This window comes from Balaenoptera ricei, chromosome 10 (assembly GCF_028023285.1).
Source record: "Balaenoptera ricei isolate mBalRic1 chromosome 10, mBalRic1.hap2, whole genome shotgun sequence".
Taxonomy (NCBI): Eukaryota; Metazoa; Chordata; class Mammalia; order Artiodactyla; family Balaenopteridae; genus Balaenoptera; species Balaenoptera ricei.
This window is the reverse complement of record NC_082648.1, coordinates 32,125,641-32,147,481: the sequence shown is the minus strand read 5'-3', so window position 1 is coordinate 32,147,481 and position 21,841 is coordinate 32,125,641. Positions and strand designations below refer to the sequence as shown.

Below are 21,841 nucleotides of genomic sequence, written 5' to 3'. Positions count from 1 at the left end.
CCATTTTCTATCTAGTGGTAACGCCTCTTATTCTCAGTGACCCTCGATTCCTGCTTAAAATTGTGAGATTGAACGCCTAGTTCAAAAGCGTTAAACTTTGCATAAGCATTGGAAAACAAAATTCCTTCATGTTGTGATGTTTGTACAAATTTCTCTTAAAAGAAAAATTAAATCAAAGATATTTATGGAAACAAGCTGCATATATTTATGTGTACAGTTTGGTGATTTTTTAAAACACCAAGCTGGCTTTTATACATTTATAATGTTTAATGTAACATTTTTAAAAGTTTATAGCAAAAATTCAGAAAAATACAGAAAAATATAAAACATGATAAAAATCAACTGTATTTCTATTACTTGTAAGTAACTATTGTTAACATTGTAATGTATTTCCTCCCTAATGTATAATATAATATGATATAACAATATATAAGATAAATCACTTTATTTATTTATTTGTTTGTTTATTTTGGCCATACTGCATGGCTTGTGGGATCTCAGTTCCCCAACCAGGGACTGAACCCGGGCCACAGCAGTGAAAGTGCCGAATCCTAACTGTTAGACCACCAGGAAACTCCCTAATATATTTAAATTATATGGTTTCCTTTAAGACAGAGTTATGGTTTTATATAAAAATAAACAACTTTCATTAAAATTTTTTTTTTCATAAGCATAACTATTCTTGAAATTTGTATCATTTGGGTTTTAATATGTGAACTTTTTCCTATACAGTAGGTCTTAGCTCCTCTCATTCCTAATTTCACTATTCTTCTAAGCACTTGATCCCAATACTTCTCAAAATATTTTTAATAAGGGAGAGTTCTCCTCCTTCCCACTTCCCAGGTTGATATTGAACATGACTATACTCAGCTTGTCCCATTATGTGAGTTTGAAAATACTTGAACTGGTCTGTACTCTATTCAGTGAAATGAGTTCATTGATTACAGCAAGCTCAAATGTTGTAAAAGTTGCCAAAATGCTTACTCTTAATTTCTGTACTTGTCATGAATTTGCCAGACTGGCACTGGACTGGGGATAACATTTTCAGTAGTCCTATCCTCTAATCAGTATCCATAATCATCACTCTCACTGGATTACCTTATCTTCTTCATCAACAGAGATGCATGAATTATCTTAACTTCTGACTTCAAATAAATAAATATAATATATGCACGACATACAAACAATTATTAGGGACCTAATATGTTCCAAGTAACAGAAACAAATAGTAATGACCTAATATGTTCCAAATATTGTGTTGTACAAAGTAGTCTGATGAATAAAAAATATTTGATGATCCTTGTCCTCTAGGAGTTTAGTATCTAAGAGTTTGGATCTATAAAATTTCAATATAATCATAATCAACAAAAAAGAGGTATGCAAAGGGTATGAGGAAGCAGAGAGAAAGAGTACAGCCAAACTCAGGGTTGGATTCTTGGACTAGATGATCTCTGAGTTGAATCTTGAATAATAGTAAAAGTAAGGGTAAATAAGGATGAGTAAGAGTTCACAAAGGAATAAAGATAGGTGGAATGGGACCCCTTTTAAAAGGGTTGCTATGAAGGGCATTATGCTAAGTGAAATAAGTTAGACAGAAAAAGACAAATACTGTATGATATCACTTATGTGGAATCTAAAAAATACAACAAACTGTGAATATAACAAAAAAGCAGCAGACTCACAGGTATAAAGAACAAACTAGTGGTTACCAGTGGCGGGGAGGGGCAATATAGAGGTGGGGGAGTGGGAGGTACAAACCGTTGGATGTAAGATAGGCTCAAGGATATATTGCACAACATGAGGAATATAGCCAAAATTTTGTAATAACTGTAAATGGAAAGTAACCTTTAAAAATTGTATAAAAATTTTAAAAATTAAAAAAAAAGAGACATTACTACACATCTAAAATGAGTAAAAATAAAGCTTGACAATACTAAAAAAAAAAAATAAGAAAATAAAAATGTTACTATGAGTGCTGTGTTGATATTATTGGGAGAACGCAGGAGTGGAAGCAGGAAGCTAGGAGGCTATAGATTAGAATCGATAGGTGTAAATTTCCTACCAGGGTGGGTAAATTAGCTCCTTAACTGTTAGTGTGCAAGTGCCCATTAGACTCTCCACGTCTTTTTCATTGACAGAAATAGCTTAGGCATAATAAGCATTTTATTATCCTATTCTTCAGTTGGTAAAGCAATTGATCATGACGATAAAATAATGTTTCCCATTTTTCCTGTGTAATCTAGCCAGAAACTCTGAAACTTTGACAGTCAATCACAAATGACGTTTCATATTGTGAAACATATGGGTATACTAAATACTTTTCTTGATCAGGTGATAAGATTTTGTGTAAAATTTTTTGTTGAAATAAAAAATCAGGATGCAAGTGATTAAATAAAAAAAAAAAAATTAAATCCTTAAATAGGGACTTCCCTGGGGGCACAGTGGTTAAAAATCTGCCTGCCAGTGCAGGGGACACAGGTTAGAGCCCTTGTCCGGGAAGATCCCACATGCTGTGGAGCAACTACCTATGCGCCACAACTACTGAGCCTGCGCTCTAGAGCTGTCATGTCACAACTACTGAGCCCGCGTGCTGCAACTACTGAAGCCCTGATGCCTAGAGCCCGTGCTCCACAACAAGAGAAGCCATCGCAATGAGAAGCCTGCGCACGCATGGAAGAGTAGCCACAACTAGAGAAAGCCCGTGCACAGCAACGAAGAACCAAAGCAGCCAAAAATAAATACAAATTTAAAAATAAAATCCTGAAATATTAAGTAGATAATGAAAGCAATGATTTTTGAATTTCAACATGTCATATTATAGAATAAATTTTAGAATTATTCTATGTATATTGCTTCAAAAAATTTTGTAAAGAGGTGAGAAATAAATATATGCACTTGTATTATGAGTATATGGTATTATGAGTCAAAAAAGGATAATATAAATTCATTTTCCCCAATTTTAGCCAAGTAAACAAAATCTTTTTCCTTAAGATAGTCTTAAAGCATTGGGGCTTATAAATTGGCCTTTATTTTTAAGTTAGTAATGTCAATCTTTTGGTATCTTGAAGGAGAGATATTATTCAAAAGGCGGGAATTTTAAAATGATTATTTCAGTGTTTTATTTGCTTTTATCTGTAAACCTAATTATTTTTTGTAACTTTCAGCCAAACAATCATGATAGCATGTGTCAGCCCTTCAGACAGAGATTTTATGGAAACTTTAAATACCCTGAAATATGCCAATCGAGCTAGAAATATCAAGAACAAGGTGATGGTCAATCAGGACAGAGCTAGTCAGCAGATCAATGCGCTCCGTAGTGAGATCACACGACTTCAGATGGAGCTTATGGAGTACAAAACAGTAAGCTAATGGTTTTGACTTTGCATTTTGTGATACATTTTGTGTACACAATGATACCTTTTTGTGATGGCTTGCACATATATATCTCTGGAGTCTCTTCTCTGTCATAGTGGGGGCATCTTTCCTTTTGGAGGTAGAATTCTCTAGTTTTCCATGTGCTTTTAATAATGTTCAGTCTAACAACCTGACCAGCCTCTTGTTTCAAAAGACTTCCTTCCCAATCAGATTCTTTAGTGACAAATGCTCAAAGGAGAGATGTAGTAGAGGGAAAAGGATCTCTTGCCTTGAGGCTGTTAAGACAAAAGGGCTCTTGGTTGTAGAATTGCATAATCCTGCAGTATCCTTTAACAAAACTCTTGTGTATTTAAAACTTCTCAACCAACAGGGAAATATTTTTCTTTTCTAGGGTAAAAGAATAATCGACGAGGAGGGTGTGGAAAGCATCAATGATATGTTTCATGAGAATGCTATGCTACAGACTGAAAATAACAACCTGCGTGTAAGAATTAAAGCCATGCAAGAGACGGTGGATGTATTGAGGACCAGAATCACACAGCTTGTTAGTGATCAGGCCAACCAAGTTCTTGCCAGAGCAGGTATGTGTGTAGGGTGGGATGAGTGAGGGATTACTTTTGGAGAGCAGGAAATATTCTTCATGTTTGTTAATTTTGTGGAATATTTGAAGTGAAAAAGTCAATCTCTGTGTATACAATCTGTGATTTTAAGTTAATACTTAATTTGTAAGTAATACATTCTTACAGAAACAAAATATGCCCTATGCTTCATCATATTATCTTACTTTCTGCTCATGTAATTAAGGGCAGGAAATTTGCTGTTTAAATTATGTTTCAAAGCATTATTGTTTGTTTCTATAACTTTGTTTTTTCTCTCATTCTGTTCTGTTGAATTTTAAAGGAAATTCTTTTTTTAATTAATTTTTATTGGAGTATAGTTGATTTACAATGTTAGTTTCTGCTGTACAGCAAAGTGAATCAGTTATACATATACATATATTAACTCTTTTTTAGGTTCTTTTCCCATATAGGTCATTACAGAGTATTGAGTAGAGTTCCCTGTGCTATACAGTAGGTTCTTATTAATTATCTATTTTTATATATAGTAGTGTGTGTGTGTCAATCCCAATCTCCTAATTTATCCCTCTCCCCCTTTCCTTATTTTATCTTGCAGGTGAAGGGAATGAAGAGATTAGTAATATGATTCACAATTATATTAAAGAAATTGAAGATCTCAGGTACAGTTCACGTTCTGTAATATATAATGCATGTAGTTTGGGTTTTGCAGTGAAGTATTATTGCTATTTGTTGGGCTTATTTTGTAGTAACTATTCACAGTGATATTTCAGCCCTTTGGTCAGGTTAACTTTAGGGGAATAGATACTTGCCTATAACAGAACATATGGGAACATAATGTCCCAAACTACTTTCCTCTTCCCACATTATCTTCCTGGTTTATCCTCCTGCTCTTGTTGTTATACCCTTAATTGGAAGCTTACCTAACCTCATATAACAACAGGCATAATTGATGTCGATGAAGTTACCTCCCTGTGCCTCTTCACCCACCATTTGGGAATGGTCAACATCAATAAGTCATCTCTAATTTTTAAAATCTCCCATTACTCCTGTTCCCTTATATTTCTTCAGCTATTCTATATGTGTGAGTCATTGCATCCCTACCAATTTGCCTGCCTCTCTGGTACGTACAAAGGCTCATTCATCACCCACATTTCACACACATATTGCAAATACTCACTGTATGCCAAGCATCATGCCATGGACTGAACAAGTAAGACATAAACAAGGAGTTCACAGTCTAGGTGGGTCAACTTACATAAATAGTCACATGTAGTAAATGGAATGACAGAAATCAGTAAATAGAACACCCATGCCTGGTGTGGGAATCTGGGGGGGACCACTGAGCACAGACTGGGAGAATAGGGGTCAGAAAGTAGATCAGGGACCACTGAGCACAGACTGGGAGAATAGGGGTCAGAAAGTAGATCAGGGACACTAATCATTTCTATAATATTTTCAGGTTCCATGGTTTGCCCTGATGGCTGAGCTGCTTTCTCTTGAAGTAAAACTACAGTCAGCCCCATTGGGAGCATCTAAATAGTTCAGATCTCACTTCTGCTATCCATTTGCAGAAAATAACCAAGTGAGAGATTATCTTTCACAGCTACCCTAACAATTCTCTGTCTTGTATTTGTGTTCTATTTCCCTCTCTCTTCCTCTGGCTATTCTAAAGATTCTTTTTTTTTTTTTTTTTTTTTTTTAATTTTTATTTATTTATTTATTTATTTATGGCTGTGTTGGGTCTTCATTTTTGTGCGAGGGCTTTCTCTAGTTGTGGCAAGCGGGGGCCACTCTTCATCGCGGTGCGCGGGTGTCTCACTATCACAGGCTCTCCTGTTGCGGAGCACAGGCTGCAGATGCGCAGGCTCAGTAATTGTGGCTCATGGGCCCAGTCGCTCCGCGGCATGTGGGATCTTCCCAGACCAGGGCTCGAACCCGTGTCCCCTGCATTGGCAGGCAGATTCTCAACCACTGCGCCACCAGGGAAGCCCTCTAAAGATTCTTAAACAGAGATCAGTAGTGTTTGTACTGTTTCTGCCTCCGTAAGGCACACCAGGTCCCTTAAAAGCTTCAAAAAGTAAAAACCAGTGAGAAAACATCTGATGTAGCAATAGATGAAGTTACTCAAATAACTATTACTTCTATTCTGTTTATATATTTCCAAACTTTACCTTTTTGATGGAGACCTTTGGGACCTTAGGTTGTAGTTCTGGTCAGCTGCCAAACTGGACTTGTAGTTTCCATCTTGTGTTGGCAGTGCTCTTTCCTGCCTACTGCCAAAAACTTGTCCTCTGACCAGTCTCCAGTGTTGTTTCCTGACTCTGTAGACCCCATCTTTACCATTCCTTCAGACAAAACTAATATCTCTGTCTTTTAGTTCCTAAAGATTCTTTTCCTCCTCCTAGTCTGCTTCTTTTTATCTTTTTTTATTTTCTTGGCACTGGTCAATTGTTAAGGCTGATTCCATACTCTGGTTCTTGGGCTTGATTTCCTCTCTTCCATCATGTTATCCTAAGACCATATCTAAGCTTGATCTCGCTATTTGATGAATGGCTTGACTAGTGTCATTATTTCCTAGAAAACTGACTGAATCATTTCCATTCCTTCTAGTAGCTAAAAGGAGCATCTAATATCTTTCTTCTTCAAGTTCTTGAGTTAAGACTATTCTTTAAGCCATCTAGAGAACAATGATGACTCTTAGGCCTTGAGTTCAATCAGTGATCAAATCTTTCGTGGTATAGGTTAATAGCTTTTTCCACTTTCCCAACTTTTGTTTGATGGCTCTTTTATTCAGTTTGTCCCACTCATAAAGTGTAGTCTTCTTGGATCTCAGGATTGTAATTTATAATGTAAAAATAATTTACATATGGGATAAACATAAATGAGCTTTGAATTTAAATTGAATTACCTGCATTGAAATTTTTAAGCTTCTGTTTATTAAGTATATGACCTTGGGCAAATTACCTAACATCTTTGATCTTTAGTGTTTATCTGTAAGAATGAGGTAATACCTGCTAGTCTCAAAGAGTTATTATGGGGCTCAAATAAAACAACAGGATGTAAAAATTATTAAATTGAAAAATACTGTAAAGGTCTAACATATTATTATTTAGGTCCAAGTTCTCATATTCTGTTTCATCTACCAAATTCTACTCCAATCCATATTTTAATCAATACTTTCTCTTAGGAAGACATTCATTCACAGCTACTTAAACTTAATGTAAATTATGTAAATGTATTGCTACATGGGAATGTTTATATTTTAAGTCTTATCATTTTAATTATAAAATAATACTCATTACCTTTTAATAAATTTACACATCACATTATTTGTTGTGAAATGATAATAGTCACTAATTAATCTTAGTTTTCTGGAGTTTAAAATTTTTGTAGAAATTTCTGAAAATATAGGAAAGTTTTTAAAAAGTTAAAATCATCCATATTCTCACCATTCCAAGAACTGATGTTAACATTTTGGTGTATCTCTTCAATAATTTTTCAACGCATACTTTAGCAAAATTTGTATCAGGGTGTGTGTATTGCTTTGCTATCTATTCTTTGAAATGTGACAAGATATTAGGATCATATTTCAATGTTATTAAATATTTTTCTAACATGGTTTTTGCATGGCTCCATGAGTACTGTCTCATGGATTGTAATTGATTTATTTATCTAATCCCCTACCGTTAGATAATTATATTGTTTCCAACTTTTTGATAAGAATAGTTATTATTTGTTTAAAACATTATTAGTCAGGTGAGTTTTAAATTCATTGTATCATCATCCTCATAGCAATCCTAGGGAAGTATATATTTTCATCTCCTTTTAATGGAGGATTTAGAGATTCTGTGAGTGAAAAAGCTGAGATGAGATTCAGTAAGTGAAAAAGCTGAGATGCAAACCTCAGTTTATTCCTTCCCAAGGAAGTCTGTGTACTTCCCCTCATGCCTCACTGCTTGGTCTCCTATTAAATGAAATGCAGACAGCAACAAGTGTGTGGTTGGGTGAGTAGGAAGAGAAGGAGAGGCAAAGAGAGAGATGTTATCTCTACAGCCCATACAAAAAGTAGGACCTACTAATGTAGTGTGGGGTTGGTGGAGTTGGAGGTGAGCCCTAAAGGTTTCAGCCTTTATTAGCACCAGGACGGAAGAAGCATTAAAAATATGCCCTTACCAAATGCAGACTTTTAAAATCAGGTAATAATCAAACACAAATTGTCTGATTATTATATAAATGAGCCAATTAAAAACAGGTCATTAATTGATAGCTAATTTATATTTTCATTCATTTTTTTTTAAAAGGGTCTTTTTTTAAAAATTAATTAATTTATTTATTATTTGTATTTTTGGCTGTGTTGGGTTTTCGTCGCTGCGCACGTGCTTTCTCTAGTTGTGGCGAGCGGGGCTACTCTTCATTGCAGTGCGCGGGCTTCTCATTGCAGTGGCTTCTCTTGCTGTGGAGCACAGGCTCTAGGCACGTGGGCTTCAGTAGTTGTGGCATGCAGCCTCGGTAGTTGTGGTGTGTGGGCTCTAGAGCTCAGGCTCCGTAGTTGTGGCTCATGGGCTTAGTTGCTCCGCAGCATGTGGGATCTTCCCGGACCAGGGATCAAACCCGTGTCCCCTGCATTGGCAGGCAGATTCCTAACCACTGTGCCACCAGGGAAGTCCCCTTCATTCATTATTAACCTTCATTATTATGTACCCAGGCTTTGTGCTAGATATTGAAAATATAGAAAAGTGTAAACTTTGACTTTGAGTTTTTACCATTAAGCTGAGTTTTTATACTTAGGTTGCCCTCTTATTAAAAAATGACAGCATTATATTCAGAATTTTCTTTAAAATAATTTTGAAATCATTTAACTTAAAAGTTTGTACACAGCTATTTAACCATTTTAAAACATTGTAACTGTTGCAACACCAAATATAAAGTAAAACAATTTCATTAAAGAATATATAAGACACTTATTTGTAACATATATTCACTGATTTGTGTATATTCTGTCTCTAGTTGATTTCAACAGTGTCATGAATAATTTTGGTAGGCAGTGAAAAAACACAGAGCTGACTGTGCCTTCTAGAGCTCAGTAGTTGCAAATAATCTAGCACCTTCCTCTGAAACATTTGAACATATGGCAAAAGCGCTTAGTAATATAGTTTTGAGACAGAGACAGTAGGTAGTATTTTCTCCTTATAACCCTGTCTCAATCACCCTTGTGCCAAATTGACCTGGGAAATTAATTATACTGAAGTAGATAATTGTGTTCTTTATGGTTTAAATCAAATGGACTAAAGGAACTGGCCTAGAGGACTCTCTGAATCCCTTGTAGTCTCAAGAATCCAGGCTCTTTTAGGATCTTATCATTTAGTGTTATTACTGACAGCACATACATTATTTTCCTGTCATTATGAGGACCGCTTGAGCAAGCAAAAGAATGTTTTTAATTATGAAACTCAGGTTTCCTTGGAGATTTCATCTTTTCCCATGCCATATTCAGGAGCCAGATATCTTTCAGCAAGTTAGGGGCAAGTTTGACTAACTATTCCTTACAAAGATTTGGAAATGTTATTATAGCATGATGAATGAGGAACGGGAAGGAAGGGAACCATGTTGCTTGCACATTTTAAGTTTCAAAGATGAGTTTACAGAGCAAGGATAACTAGTGCCTATTGACCAGAATGCAAGTAATCTAATTATCACTGGCACTTTTGAGCACTAAGAGTGTTACTTCAAATTTACAATTATTTAATCAGGAAATTTAAAAAATATCTTAAACACTAATGTTTGTGAACACATTTGTTAAAAAAGCCGTACTTTGTAGCAATGTTGAAATACATTTTGGGAAACTTTTTAGCTTGCAAAACAACTCATTTAAAATGTTCCCTGTTTATTCTTAGAGTTGTCAAGTTTGCAGAGATGGAAGGTAGAATGGTGGTTGCTAGGGACTGGGAGGAGAGGGGAATGGAGTTAGTGTTTAATGGGTACAGAGTTTCAATTGGGGAAGATGAAAAAGTTCTGAAGGTAGATGGTGGCAGTGGTTGCACAACAGTGTGGGTGTACTTTATGCTCTAGAACTGTACACTTAGAGATGGTTAGGGAGATAAATTTTATGTTAAGTATTATTTACCACAATAATAAAATGTTTCCAACTTAAATATATTTTTATTCACTAGGGCAAAATTATTAGAAAGTGAAGCAGTGAATGAGAACCTTCGAAAAAACTTGACAAGAGCCACAGCAAGATCGCCATACTTCAGTGGATCATCAGCTTTCTCTCCTACTATACTATCCTCAGACAAAGAGACCATTGAGATTATAGATCTAGCTAAGAAGGATTTAGAAAAGCTGAAAAGGAAAGAAAAGAAGAAGAAAAAAAGGTAGTGCTATAAAATCACTGCTATACTGCTAATTACTTTTCAGGATATTTTAATTTGCAATTGCAATGAGTATACATAGCCTCATAAGTATATTAATAAATGAAATGTCATTTAACATAGGTGGCAATTATAATTATATACTTTTAAAGATTTATCTCTACTTGTATGTAAAAAAATTATTTATAATAACATGGTAGTGAATTTTATTTAGACTATGACAAGGTAAAATTACTATTAGAAATTATTTTATTATTTTTTCAAATAGCTGCTTTTGCATTCCATTCATCTTTTCTGCAAAGCTTGTTCTACCATTACTCAATATTTTCATTTTTTTCCATTTTCTAATACAATTAAATAGTCGCATTGATATATTCTGCTTCCTGTCTAGATTAGTTTAACTAAAGGCTAAACTAATTCATCAGACTGTCATTTAATATCATTTGGTCTCTTAAGTATTTTCTGCGGGCTCTAATTTGATTATGTGAAAGTTATTTATGTTATTTCAGGCTTTCTGACTCTTCCAACAAGGAGTTACTCAGCTTTTCACCGCTGTTCTAGGCTTCCTTTTCCTTGCATCCTGGTAATATCTCCCTCTGAAATCAACTGGATGCAAAGAAGAGGAGGAAAATTAAAATATGACCACTTGTAATCTGTGAGTGGTTAAAACCTCATAAATTGTTTACATGGTTACATATTGATTCCATGGTGCAGTCAAATTACTTACGTAGAATATATTTTGAACATACCAGTCAAATTAATTTTAAGCATTTTTGGCTAGATATTCCAAAGGGGGAAAAGATATTTTATTTGTCAAATAGCTTGTTATGGAGGTGCACTTTTTAGAATTACTATTGACATTTAGTCTAGCTGCTGCTTTGCTTAGTTTATTTAGAAATTTATTTTGACAACCAGGCATTTCTTCTTTGAATAGTCAGTTGACCAAAGCTATTAGAGGTTTAAACTCTCCAAATTAATTCTGCTGTTTGTCCTTGAGTTAAAAAGGACTGATTAGAATAATTAAAACAAGGAGTTGCACATCTATGGGTTAGGAGACACTGCGATTGAAATTGCATTCTTAAGATACTAATGTCTTAAAAGATGTTGCTCATGGATGGCTGATTATGGCAGCATTAAGAAATATATAATGATTAGTTCTTATGCAGGACAATTAAAACTGTAACAGTGTTCACAGAATTATCAAAACTGGTTTGACCCAACATACTGTGGAAATGAAAATGAGACTTCTGCACATGACTTATCATTTATTTGTAAAATTCAGTTGTGTAGTTGGTCAAAATGTGAAATGGTATGACTTGTTTTTAAAGGTGTAGGTGGTTTGTGTTCATGAATAATAAGTAAGGATAAACAAGGGTATATTTCACAAGGTCATGAGCTAATTCTGCTCTTTCCTTTTGAGGTAAATTTAGAGATGTTACCATAATCACCTGTTGGGTATGAATAATAAAAAACAGGTAGGGATCCCAATAGAAACCTAGGCTCTTTGGACATTTTTATAGTGATCATAGGTACCCTAAATTTATACCTCTGATGCAGGTTATTTCTGTGACAATGCAGGGTTGTAAGGTTTTTGACTGATAAATAGTACTATTTTACTCAGCTTGATAAAGCATTTCATTTATCACCAATAACTTTTAACTGTATGTAATGTAAATTTCTTTTTTAAAAATATTGGTAAGCTCTCATTTTAGCCAAAGGATTTGCTACAGTTGAAACAAAAAATAATAAAGAGTTTTTGTTGAAACAAAACATAATAAAGTGTTTAGAATGACAGCAGCTTTACTGAAGTTAGTGATTAGTCTTCTACAGGAACTCTGTGGAGGCAGTAGCTTCTGTTTGGATGTATTGATTCTGGTTAAGTTGTATTACATGCCTCATATTTACTTATTTTATTTATCAAAGAGAACATTGCAAAATTTGGTTCTACCTCAGCCTTGCGTATATAGTAAGTAAGTTCAGTTTAAAATTGTTTGGAACTTGGAACTAATTTTTCTCTAGAAAGTGTTACAAATACATAATGTCCAGGTTTCCCAACTCACTCACATGAAATGATATTTACTCATTCTATAGTGTGGTAAGAGCAATTCAAAAGGGAATAGGAAAAGGAAAATAGGGGAAAGAAACTTCGTTTCCCTTCCATGAATGTCGACCAACCTTTGGGGGAAAATATGAATTTCTGCTTTAGCCATTCTCTCTTATTCCTACCTACTGACCTTCTGTGTCCCCATGCTACCTTGATCCATTCCTCCCTTATGAGGTCAGTTCTCATGTAATTCTTCCCTAGCCCAAAGTACTCCCAGTTTCAAAATCATCTACTTTCTTCTCTCATCTCCTTAAATTCAAAGTTGGAAACAAAGCCATCTGACTAAAGAAAGGAACTCATTCCAGTGGAAATGACTTATAACTAATAAAATTCCTCTAGGGATATTTGTAATTTTGAAAGAGGAAGCATTAATCCAACTATTGAAAATTTGGGCAGCAACCTCATGAAGAAAAAAAATTAAATAGTGTAGGGAAGATTTTTGTTACCCGTTTTTTTTTTTTTAAACATCTTTATTGGAGTATAATTGCTTTACAATGGTGTGTTAGTTTCTGCTTTATAACAAAGTAAATCAGTTATACATATACATATGTTCCCATATCTCTTCCCTCTTCCATCTCCCTCCCTCCCACCCTCCCTATCCCACCCCTCTAGGTGGTCACAAAGCACCGAGCTGATCTCCCTGTGCTATGCGGCTGCTTCCCACTAGCTATCTATTTTACATTTGGTAGTGTATATATGTCCATGTCACTCTCTCACCCTATCACATCTTACCCCTCCCCCTCCCCATATCCTCAAGTCCATTCTCTAGTAGGTCTGTGTCTTTATTCCCGTCTTGCCACTAGGTTCTTTGGCCTTTGGGTTCAGCTTTGCTCAGCTGTCCCAGTTCTCATAGCTACTTCTGTTTCTCCCATTGAATCCACAAATTCTTTAGAAGCTCCATGTCTTTTAATTTACTTTGTTTTGTGCTGTTAGCCTTTGGTTGTAGTGACTACAGGGCCTCTGACACTAAGTGTTGGTTGGTGTAGTGGCAACTGTATCATTTTTATGTCAGAAGCTTCATTTGTGTTCAAGGAGGATGCCATAAGTCCTGTTTTACATGAAATTTTCACCCTCTTGTCAAAGTCTTTATCTAAACTACAACCAATTGCTAAGATGTGTGGTTTAAAGGTTGGCTCTTCTTCCTTTCTGTGCTTATTTTCTGTTGAGCTGTAAAACAATCCAAAAGTGTAGGTAGTAAGAAAATAAGGAAGAATAATCGAATAGACTACATTGCCTATTTTTTTTAGTTACACAAATGTTAGAATGGTTAGCAAGATTTGTCATCCCCCCCCCATTTAACTATGGAAGAGGTATTATAAATGGAACTAAATGAAATAAAGACTGAACTCCTTTAAATTATGGAGAAATATCAGATTATTAGTTTATATCTCTGCCCCTCTACTGTCATTTGGAACTATTGATTGCAGTGTTTTTTTAAAGAGACAATTGGGAAGGCACCTAAAGTTTATCTACTTATTAGCTCACATTATCCATATGTTTTAATATAGCTCTCTAGTGTAAGGTAAACAAAATTTCTTCATGTTGAAAATAGAAAATTTGGGTTTTTTGCCAGGGAACCATATCCTTTGAGTCATTATAGCTCATTATCATCAGTATAAGCCTAGATTACACTTTTTTTTTTTTTTTTTACTTTTTTTGGTGTATATGGATAAAGAAAATTTACCATTCATACATTAATCCCCATATTTTTGGATATCTAGCTTTAAATGACTTGCATTATAAAAAATTCACTCATTCATCAGACTGCATTATATTTGTATTTAGTGGTGTCAGGTTGAAAGTCTAGAAACACAGAGATTTCTTAGGCGATGGCTTTTCTTACCCTTTTCTAGCCATTATACTGGACATTTTGATCTCTGGTGAATATCACTCTGCAGAATTTTTTTCTCAGAAAGATTGCTAGTCTCTTCTTGCAATAGCAGTGTAAAAGTTGATTGTGAAAAACAATCACAGGCCAGCAAATAAAAATCATGTTATAAAATTAAAACGAGAACTGCCTTGATGAAATAATTCATAACTAAGACTCAATCTCTTCACTTTAAAATACTGATGATTCTGAAAAAATATTTTTTTTTTTTTGGAATCCAGGCAGAAGTGTACTATATCAAGATTGCTATATGCTTAATCAGAGCCTAGCACATCTATCTTTTTGTCTACATGAGAGATACTGGTATTCAGTACATTCCATTGAGTAAAGATTCCCAATTCTGTGTATTGAATATTCTTTAAATGTTAAAGCTTTTAAATACATATTTATAGTTTTTCTCATACTTTGCTGGTTGAAAAATAATCTTACTAATGGAAAGCACTACATTTCCCATTTTATTGCCACCTTTGCCTTATAAATATCCTTTTGGTAGTCTAGTAATTGGTACAGTGATATTAATTTTCAGTTAATAAAATTACAGTTTTCCACTGATATCATAACAATCATATTCATTTGACCATAATACCATTTCATGTATAATTTTGAAATATAATTTTTTTTAGATTTAGTGATGTTCACATGTAGTATATTGAAATAGAAAACAAGTTTAAAAATTAGTATCCTAGTATGTAGTATTAATGGTATTTTCATATTATGGTATAAAGGCATTACTTTTTGTAGCTCTTTTAATGATGCCATGAAAAGGTCTTTTGTAAAGGTTTACAAGGAAGAGAGGATATCATTGGAAGTAGGCTTTTTTTTTGGAAGCTGAGAAAATTGATCCATTTCAGGTTAAAAAAAGCAATGGCATCCAAATACTCTTACTGTTTATCAACTTTATAAATTGAGACTGTACATTTTACTGCTGAATAATTTCAACTGATTGTCTATATATACTCTTCTTAGATGTAATGCTGCTTGTTTTTCTTACTTTTTATTCATACAAAATGTATTGCCTTTTTACTGTGTATTGTCCTTTGATGATATCTTTTAAAATTTATTTTAAAGTCTTCAAGCTCATGTATCATTTTTACCTTCTTATCACTTTCGCTTTTTACTGTCTGGTTTGTCCTTCATTGGCTTGGCCTTCCAATACTGTGCCTCGTGATTTTGAAGGCTACAGAAACTTGAGGAAAGCAATCGAGAAGAAAGAAGGTTGGAATATTTCCCAGGTTTTTTATTAAAATGTCATTTAAATACTTAGTTGCCATTCAAAAGGATATATGCTGTAGAATTATAGATTGTTTCAGACTAGATTAGCTTGGTGCTCCTAAAAATAATGATGATTTTATAAAATTAACAAAAACACTGAAAATATAAAAAAATACTTTTTGAGAATAAAAGCCAGTGGTTATATGAATTAAAATTCAGGAATTTCATGTGAATTTAGAATAGATTATCATAATTTTGATGGCTAAAAATGGCTCAAGAACCCCACCCTTTGACTTTCAGAATATACCTTTCGGAAACTTGTAAACAGACAGGGAATTATTAATTCGGTGGGAATTCGCATTTTGTTGCAGCACATGCTAAGTCATGGGTGGGCTCATTCTCATCTCTTCCTTATTTTGTGTAATCTTTGTTGGGAAAACAACATTAAAATGGCAACAAAGTAAAAGGAAACTGTGGCCTTACTACAGATTTATAAGGCATATTTAAGGTTGAATTAGAAAAACAAGTTTTGCTTTTAAAATGTATCTGAAGTCAACATCAAAAACAGGATCTTCTCTTTTCTTTCCATTTGAAATTTGAGCAAAATTTAGAAGCACTACTTGTGAACTCCCAATATAATAAAAATTTGCATTTTATTCGTTCAGTATTATGATTATTTAACCAAGTATCAAGTAGTATTTTACTTCTTATTAGAACTTCTCTTTATAGATTTTTCTAACCATCTCATGATTACAGCATCAAAATGATTAAGAAAATAAACTGGTTTCAGAATAATATTAACTATTTTAGAAGCATCACATTATAATTTTATTTCTTACTAAAAATAAGCCTTTTGAAAACTTTTACTGTGCAACAATTAGTTAAACTAATCTCTTACTTTAAATAGCTGAAACCACAAATTATATTTTCTTTAAGTTATTTAATAATTTACATTCCACAATTATATCCTACATATTACATAGTATTCTAAGGTTTCTATAATTTATTCTAGGATTATATTTTAATTATATAGTTAAATTAAAATATAATTCTATAATTAAAATATAATTCTATCTGTAGTCATCTTAGGACTCACCTAATTAGTTTATATTTAGGACATTATGTTTATCATTGGAGTTAAATTAGAGCATTAAAATGTGAAAAATTTTCTATTTTGAAAGGTTAAAATAAGATGCATAGTTAAAGTAGTGTAATGGAAACATTTTCCCACCTTAAAATAGTTAAGTCCTTTAAATATACTTAATGAATAGCATTTGCCTCCAATTTTTATATGATGCCTAATAGATAACAAAAGCAGAGTTGTTTGGTGTTCTAGGACAGGGCTTCTTAAACATGAATGTGCAGATAGATAACCTGAGGTGTTGATAAAATGAAGATTCTCACTCAGTAGGACTTACATGGAGCCTGAGATTCTACATATCTGACAAGCTCCTGGGTGATGCTGATGCTTCTCTGTCTGTGAACTGAACTTTGAGGCAATATTCCAGAATACTGGCTTTGGAGTCATGACACCTGGTTTTAAGTCCCCTGGAGTTGATAAGCTTCACCAGGCCACAGTTTCTTTTTTGGTTGTCAAGAAAAATGTTGACATTGGTTGTCAAATGTCAAAGGGTTTAAATTACTTGATCACTAGTGTTCCTTCCAGCTCCAAGATTCTGATTCTATGTAAAGTGCCAACTTACATATTTTTCATTGCTGCTTAGATAGTTATTTTAGATATAAAATTTCCCCACTTTATTGAAGAAAACTTGAATATTTGCTGTACAATAATCATAAAGTATCAAATTGTGTACTTTAAAAGCTTAAGCCTTACGTGATTTATAAAGGTAAATTAATAATATAAAGTTAACAACTGCTGATTTTTCTGCATCAGAATTGGCACAAACAGCTTATAATACATGAGTTAACTTCATATATAAGTGAAAATAACATTTGTTAAGCTGGATTCTGGTGACTTGGAGGGTGTAGGAGGGTGTGTTAGGTCAGGTATTTGAAACAAGGTGGTTGTATGGCTATAAACCTGAGTAAAAAAGAATTTGTATTGGAGCTTGAAGTAATGAAGGAACTGACAATAACAAAAATTGTATGCTGCAGAGTTGCAGGTGAGGAAGGGAGACTACATAGGGGAGGGGATAAGAAATGCTGATGGGAGATATCTTTCCTAACACATGCTCCTTTCTTAGTCTTAAGCCTTAGGCCTATCTCAAGTATAGCACTACTTGAGTACATGGTGCTGGCCTTTAAATCAGATGATTGGATGAAGGGGGAGTTTCTTTCTAGATTTTCATCTTGAAATGTGTGATGATGGAAAATGAACAGTCCTATTATAATACAAGTGATGTTAGATAGGCATTCAGTATATTCAACATTTTTCTCTAACAAGTGATTTAACAAACTCATGGAACCTTGTTATAGTTTACTTGATTCCTCTCCAGTTAAGAGGATTTTATTGATATTCCTACTGGTAGTTTCTTCTCACTCTAGAGATATGCTGTCTTCCATGCATCTTTATGCATCTTTCAATTTGTACTATTCTACTCCAACATAATTAGTGTGTGAGACACATAGGCAGAGGTTCCAAACAGAGGTGCTCATGCACAATCATAGAGATTAATATATTTAACAAATACTTCATGCACATTTATTATGCACATCCCTTGGGTACTGGGCATGTAATGCTGAGCCAAACAGACATGATCCCTTCCCTCATGAGGCTTACAGTCTAATGGGGAAGACAGAAATTACAGAAATAATTACCTAAATAAACATAAATTAAGAACTCTGAAAAGTGCTTACAAAGGAAAAATATTTGTGTTCATCTTGTTCTGAGTTCAGAAATGTCTTTGAGAATTGGAACCTAGAGTTAAACATTAGAGTTTAATAATAATACCAGTGCCTAAATGAGATTAATTTTTTAAACTAGAAGCTAAAAATAAGTCCATGTATTAGGGCAATTATTTAATGTAGCAGAATATCTGAAAGAAATGATAGCTGTTATAAAGTTATTCTGATAAAAATTTTAAGCTCTTTCTAGAAGAATTTTATTTGGAGAATATTGCTTTATTCAAGTATTCTTCTTATTCTTAATGATTTAAAAAGTTAACTATAGCACAAGAAGAAAATTTTCATATGTAGATTCATTTAAAGTTCACTTTCTTAATACTATTTAGCTTGATAAAATGTATGAGTCTAATGAATGGAAGTGTAACTTCTGTGCATAATTGATGGTGGTTGCTAAACCCTGAAGGGTCAGAGTGATTTAACTATGTAAAAACTTTGCTCACTATAGAGTCTTCTTTTTCTCATGGCCACTAGGGCTGAAGTAATTAGTTTAGCTATAACATTATGTGACATTAGTATATATCAATAGTTAGGGCTGCTCTACTGATACCTGAAGAGGAAGCTTTTATTTGTATGGTGAATCTTGTGGCAGATCCTGGAATTTCCTATTCAATCAGGGGTCAGGCAGAACTTCAGACCGTTCTGATGTGCAGAGACCCATTTCTTTGAGAACATTATGAGAAATAGCCCTGTGCTACAGGTACGACCTAGGAGAAAAGAACCTGTACTATTCTATTACCAGGGGAGACTGAACAATGTGATGGATGCAGCCGGTATAGACAAACTTACTGTGGGCAGATGTATTCTGATCTTTAAATTTATTCTTAAATGTATTAGGACTTTAATAAAAAATGCAGTTTCTATATCTTTGTATTAAGATGAGAAAAATTTATATATTTAGATGAGAAAACAAAAATATTTTTTATTTCCATTGAATTTAATTTGCCTACATTCTAGTTGATTGAATGTTATGGTGACTAGTTCTTAGCTGTCTCATCAGGTGTCATGCTCCAGGGTATAATCTATTCCTCAGTGTTTCTAGAAAATAAGATGTTCTCCATTGATATAAATCACTGTACTATGAGTTGAATGGCAGTTTCAATTTTCCTCTGAAGCATCAGACATGATAACTTTGCTAAGTTAAATGATGAACTCTTCTAGTTTGTTTTAAAATATAATGATGGTTTTTAAAAATCTGGGAGAAAAAAAGTGAACAATTTTCCTCTCTACTTTAACGTCATACACTTTTGCTTCTTTTTTTTTTTTTAGTGTGGCTGGTAAAGAGGATAATACAGACACTGACCAAGAGAAGAAAGAAGAAAAGGGTATTTCAGAAAGAGAAAGCAATGAATTAGAAGTTGTAAGTATGAGAGAATAAACTTGTAAGTTTTAGTCCCTGGATTAGGTTGTTCTTGGTTGCTGATAACTGTACTAACTTATACGTAGAAAAGAGATTCGGTTATCATACATCCATTTTAAATTGTGTCCTTGAGGACTTCTTTTCTTCAGAAATGTGAGCTATTAAATATTAGCAACTCACAATCTTGTGCACTGTGAAAGCATTGTGTATGGGGTGATAGAATACTAAGAGAGATGAAGTACTCTTTAAGACAGAATTATTGTAAAATAACCTTAAAATTGTGGATTGATATTTTTAACTTATGAAAAGTGAAATTTTTGTGCTCTTGTACTTTATACTCACAGTCTCTCTCTTTTTTTTTGCATTTATTCATTGAGACTATATTGTGCATATTAAATATAAAACACCATAATAGAAGCTGGGGCAAAATTAAGTCATATGGCTAGGTACACTTCATAATATTGAGGGAGGAAGAAAAATTCTAACTCTGATTTTGTTTTTTTGTTTGTTTTTTATTGTTTATTTTTTAAATGAGTATAGTTGCTTTACAATGTTGCGTTAGTTTCTGCTGTACAGCAAAGTGAATCAGTTATGTGTATATATATACATCCACTCTTTTTTAGATTTCCTTCCCATTTAGGTCAGCACAGATCATTGAGTAGAGTTCCCTGTGCTATACAGTAGGTTCTCACTAGTTATCTATTTTATACATAAGTGTATATATGTCAATCCCAATCTCCCAGTTCGTCCCACCTCCCCCCTTTCCTCCTTGGTAACCGTAAGTTTGTTCTCTACATCTGTGACTATTTCTCCTTTGCAAATAAGTTCATCTGCACCATATTTCTAGATTCCACATATAAGCGGTATTATATGATATTTGTTTTTCTCTTTCTGACTTACTTCACTCTATATGACAATCTCTAGGTCCATCCATATCTCTGAAAATGGCAGAATTTCATTCCTTTTATGGCTGAGTAATATTCCATTGTATATATGTGCCACATCTTCTTTATCCACTGTTGATGGACATTTAGGTTGCTTCCATGTCCTGGCTATTGTAAATAGCACTGCAATGAAAATCGGGGTGCATGCATCCTTTCGAATTATGGTCTTCTTCGGAAAGATGCCTAGGAGTGGGATTGCTGGGTCATGTGGTAGCTTTAGTTTTAGTTTTTTAAGGAACCTCCATAGTGTTCTCCATAGTGGCTGTATCAATTTACATTCCCACCAGCAGTGTAGGAGGGTTCCCTTTTCTCCACACCCTCTCCAGCATTTATTGTTTGTAGATTTTTTGATGATGGCCACTCTGACCAGTGTGAGGTGACTTGCTTTTCTCTAATAATTAATTATGTTGAGCATCTTTTCATGTGTTTGTTTGCCATCTGTATGTCTTCTTTGGTGAAATGTCTGTTTAGGTCTTCCACCCATTTTTTGATTGGATTGTTTGTTTTTTTTGATATTTAGCTGCATGAGCTCTTTGTATATTTTGGAGATTAATCCCTTGTCAGTTGCTTCATTTGCAAATATTTTCTTCCATTCTGAGGGTTGTCTTTTTGTTTTGTTTATGGTTTCCTTTGCCGTGCAAAAGCTTTTAAGTTTGTTTATATTTGTTTTTATTTTCATTACCCTAGGCGGTAGATCAAAAACGAGCTTGCTGTGATTTATGTCAAAGAGTGTTCTGCCTATATTTTTGGCTAAGAGTTTTATAGTACCTGGCCTTACATTTAGGTCTTTAATCTATTTTGAGTTTATTTTTGTGTATGGTGTTAGAGAGTGTTCTAATTTCATTCTTTTACATGTAGCTGTCCAGTTTTCCCAGCACCATTTATTGAAGAGATTGTCTTTTCTCCATCGTATATTCTTGCCTCCTTTGTCATAGATTAGGTGGCCATAGGTGTGTGGGTTTATTTCTGGACTTTCTATCCTGTTCCACTGATCTATATTTTTGTTTTTGTGCCAGTACCATACTGTTTTGATGACTGTAGCTTTGCGGTGTAGTCTGAAGTTCAGGAGCCTGATTCCTCCAGCTCCGTTCTTCTTTCTCAAGATTGCTTTTGCTATTTGGGGTCTTTTGTATTTCCACACAAAGTG

At 34.0% G+C, this 21,841-nt stretch overlaps 1 protein-coding gene across 13 annotated transcripts in view; it reads left to right on the top strand.

Annotated features, from left to right (window-relative positions):
• KIF21A (kinesin family member 21A) overlaps positions 1–21,841 on the top strand; it is a 175,125-nt gene that overhangs the window by 105,105 nt on the left and 48,179 nt on the right. For 8 of the 13 annotated variants that reach the window (XM_059935634.1, XM_059935633.1, XM_059935632.1 and 5 more), the window contains exons 8-13: positions 3,165–3,360; positions 3,767–3,956; positions 4,549–4,612; positions 10,124–10,327; positions 15,493–15,531; positions 19,660–19,750. In XM_059935634.1, the coding sequence (XP_059791617.1) occupies positions 3,165–3,360; positions 3,767–3,956; positions 4,549–4,612; positions 10,124–10,327; positions 15,493–15,531; positions 19,660–19,750 (784 nt within the window). The remainder of the gene's footprint in view (positions 1–3,164; positions 3,361–3,766; positions 3,957–4,548; positions 4,613–10,123; positions 10,328–15,492; positions 15,532–19,659; positions 19,751–21,841) is intronic. The other 5 variants (XM_059935635.1, XM_059935638.1, XM_059935644.1 and 2 more) reach the window with 1 other exon arrangement.